Consider the following 2,554-nt stretch of genomic DNA (forward strand, 5'->3'; position numbering starts at 1 on the left):
CATACACACACAGGCTTGGAGCATACACACGCAGGATCGGAGCATACACACGCAGGATCGGAACATACACACAGGCTTGGAGCATATACACGCAGGATCGGAGCATACATACACAGGTTTGGAGCATAAACACGCAGGCTCGGAGCATACACACACAGACTTGGAGCATACACACACAGGCTTGGAGCATACACACGCAGGATCGGAGCATACACACGCAGGATCGGAGCATACACACAGGCTTGATGCATATACACGCAGGATCGGAGCATACACACGCAGGATCGGAGCATACACACAGGCTTGGAGCATACACACGCAGGATCGGAGCATACACACACAGGCTCGGAGCATACACACGCAGGATCGGAGCATACACACGCAGGCTCGGAGCATACACACGCAGGCTCGGAGCATACACACAGACTCGGAGCATGCACACAAAGGCTTGGAGCATACACACAGGTTCAGAGCATGCACACACGGGTTCGGAGCATACACACACACACATGCTCGGAGCATGCATACACAAGCTCGGAGCTACACACGGGTTCAGAGCATACATACACAGGCTCGGAACATACACACATAGGCTCGGAACATACACACACAGGCTCGGAGCATACACACACAGGATCGGAGCATACACACACAGGATCGGAGCATACACACAGGATCGGAGCATACACACACAGGCTCGGAGCATACACACACAGGATCGGAGCATACACACACAGGATCGGAGCATACACACACAGGATCGGAGCATACACACACAGGATCGGAGCATACACACACAGGATCGGAGCATACACAATATGACACAATAGCATTGGAAGACAGTATTCGAATCCGTTACTGTACTTGTCCTAAAGAACGTGCACGTGTGTACTACAAGTGTACACATGAGACTGTATACATGAGTGCATGTGTACAGAGATAGTCTCTGTGGGAGACGTGTGTCTGTCAGACGCACGTCTCTCAGATGTTTGTGAGAGACGTCTCTTACGATTCTGTGAGATATGTGTCTGTGAGACACTCGTCTCTCACAGTCTCTTGTGTCTGTGAGAGACTTGTCTGTGAGACACACGTCTCTCATGTGCCTGTGTCTGTGAGATATTCGTCTCTCACAGTGTCTGTGAGAGGCTTGTCTGTGAGACATGTCTCTCATGTGCCTGTGTGACGTTCGTCTCTCACAGTGTCTGTGAGAGACTTGTCTGTGAGACACGTCTCTCATGTGCCTGTGTCTGTGAGACATTCGTCTCTCACAGTGTCTGTGAGAGGCTTGTCTGTGAGACACATCTCTCTCATGTTCTTGTGTCTGTGAGATATTCGTATCTCACAGTGTCTATGAGAAGCTTGTCTGTGAGACACGTCTCTCATGTACCTGTGTCTGTGAGAGACTTGTCTGTGAGACACACGTTTTTCATAGTGTCTGTGAGAGATTTATATATGAGATACATGTGTCTCACAGTCAAATTTCTCATGTCTCTCATGTATCTATGTCTGTGAGAGACGTGTCTGTAACTGCTTCTTAAGAAAATGAAGTTTGATTTCCTGTGGTCGACACTCTACTTACCTGGGGAGAGTTGATCTGAAGAAGACGACGAAGGTGAGGTGTAGATAGGTCTCTGCTGGTGGTGGTGCTGCTGGAGGGAGATGGATAGCGCGAGGTGGGGAGGTAGGAGCAGCTCCGGGGAGAAGGGGTCAGCGGTAACGGGCGGCGGGGCGGGCGTGGGGCCGCCACCTCCGCCAGCGGCTGCGGCGGCTGGGCTGCCATTGCTGCTGCTGCCGGAGGTGACGGGGGACCGGTATAACAACGACAGATCTCGCACCTCGTTCTCCTCCTGCGCTTGCTGCCGCCGGAGCGCTACCTGCGCTGCCATCACCCGCTGCCGCTCGGCGATTAGCGTGCACTTTGCGCAAATACAATCGCGCCATCGGCAGTAGCGTTTGTGACCTTTGAGTGCTGATACCACGCCATGGTTGCGGCAGCGGGCGCATTTTGGAGTGCGCTGATACCGCTCCGACGCCCGCAGGAAGAGCGCGGGCGGTAGCGACGACAGCATTTGACGCTGCGCCATCAGGAGGGCATCGCCCACAGGAACGTCCACATTAGATCCGCTCATGGCGGAGGGAGCCGCCCCGTCACCGCTGCCGCCGGCGCCTCTCACACTCCCTGAAGAAGACGTAATTGTGGCTGAACACTTGCAGGAGCTAGAGTGCGCTGCGTCAAGCTCCTCGTCGCAGGCAACGCAGCTGCCCTCTGGAAGTCCCTGAGACTGGCTGCGGCCCTGCCCTGGAGCGCTCTGACTCGCCTCAACGTTACCTCTAATCAGCAACAAGTTTGGCGGAAGCTGAAACGATAATAATCTCCCTTTAGATCCTTTCCCTCAGTACTCAGGCCAGAGAGCCCGCCTTCACCAAGAAGCCGCTTCCCATTGGTCTAGCCTCCTGCCCGCAGAACGAATGATTGGCCGAGAGAGTTGATACAATCAACAGCTCGCGCTCTCATTGGCTGCTTTTGGCGGGCTGCCCAAGAAGTAACTCGGTG

At 54.0% G+C, this 2,554-nt stretch overlaps 1 protein-coding gene across 1 annotated transcript; it reads right to left on the minus strand.

Annotated features, from left to right (window-relative positions):
* Positions 1-1,571: 1,571 nt before the first annotated feature.
* LOC128702382 (doublesex- and mab-3-related transcription factor A2-like) lies at positions 1,572-2,343 on the minus strand. Its single transcript, XM_053796623.1, has one exon. The coding sequence runs from the start codon at positions 2,127-2,129 to the stop codon at positions 1,572-1,574; it is 558 nt and encodes a 185-aa protein (XP_053652598.1). The 5' UTR covers positions 2,130-2,343.
* Positions 2,344-2,554: the final 211 nt, after the last annotated feature.

Source organism: Cherax quadricarinatus, chromosome 80 (genome assembly GCF_038502225.1).
Source record: "Cherax quadricarinatus isolate ZL_2023a chromosome 80, ASM3850222v1, whole genome shotgun sequence".
Classification (NCBI taxonomy): Eukaryota; Metazoa; Arthropoda; class Malacostraca; order Decapoda; family Parastacidae; genus Cherax; species Cherax quadricarinatus.

What these genes read in the sequence shown, in the direction of transcription:
- LOC128702382 (XM_053796623.1), bottom strand. Translation starts at nt 2,129, where the DNA reads ATGAGCGGATCTAATGTGGACGTTCCTGTGGGCGATGCCCTCCTGATG.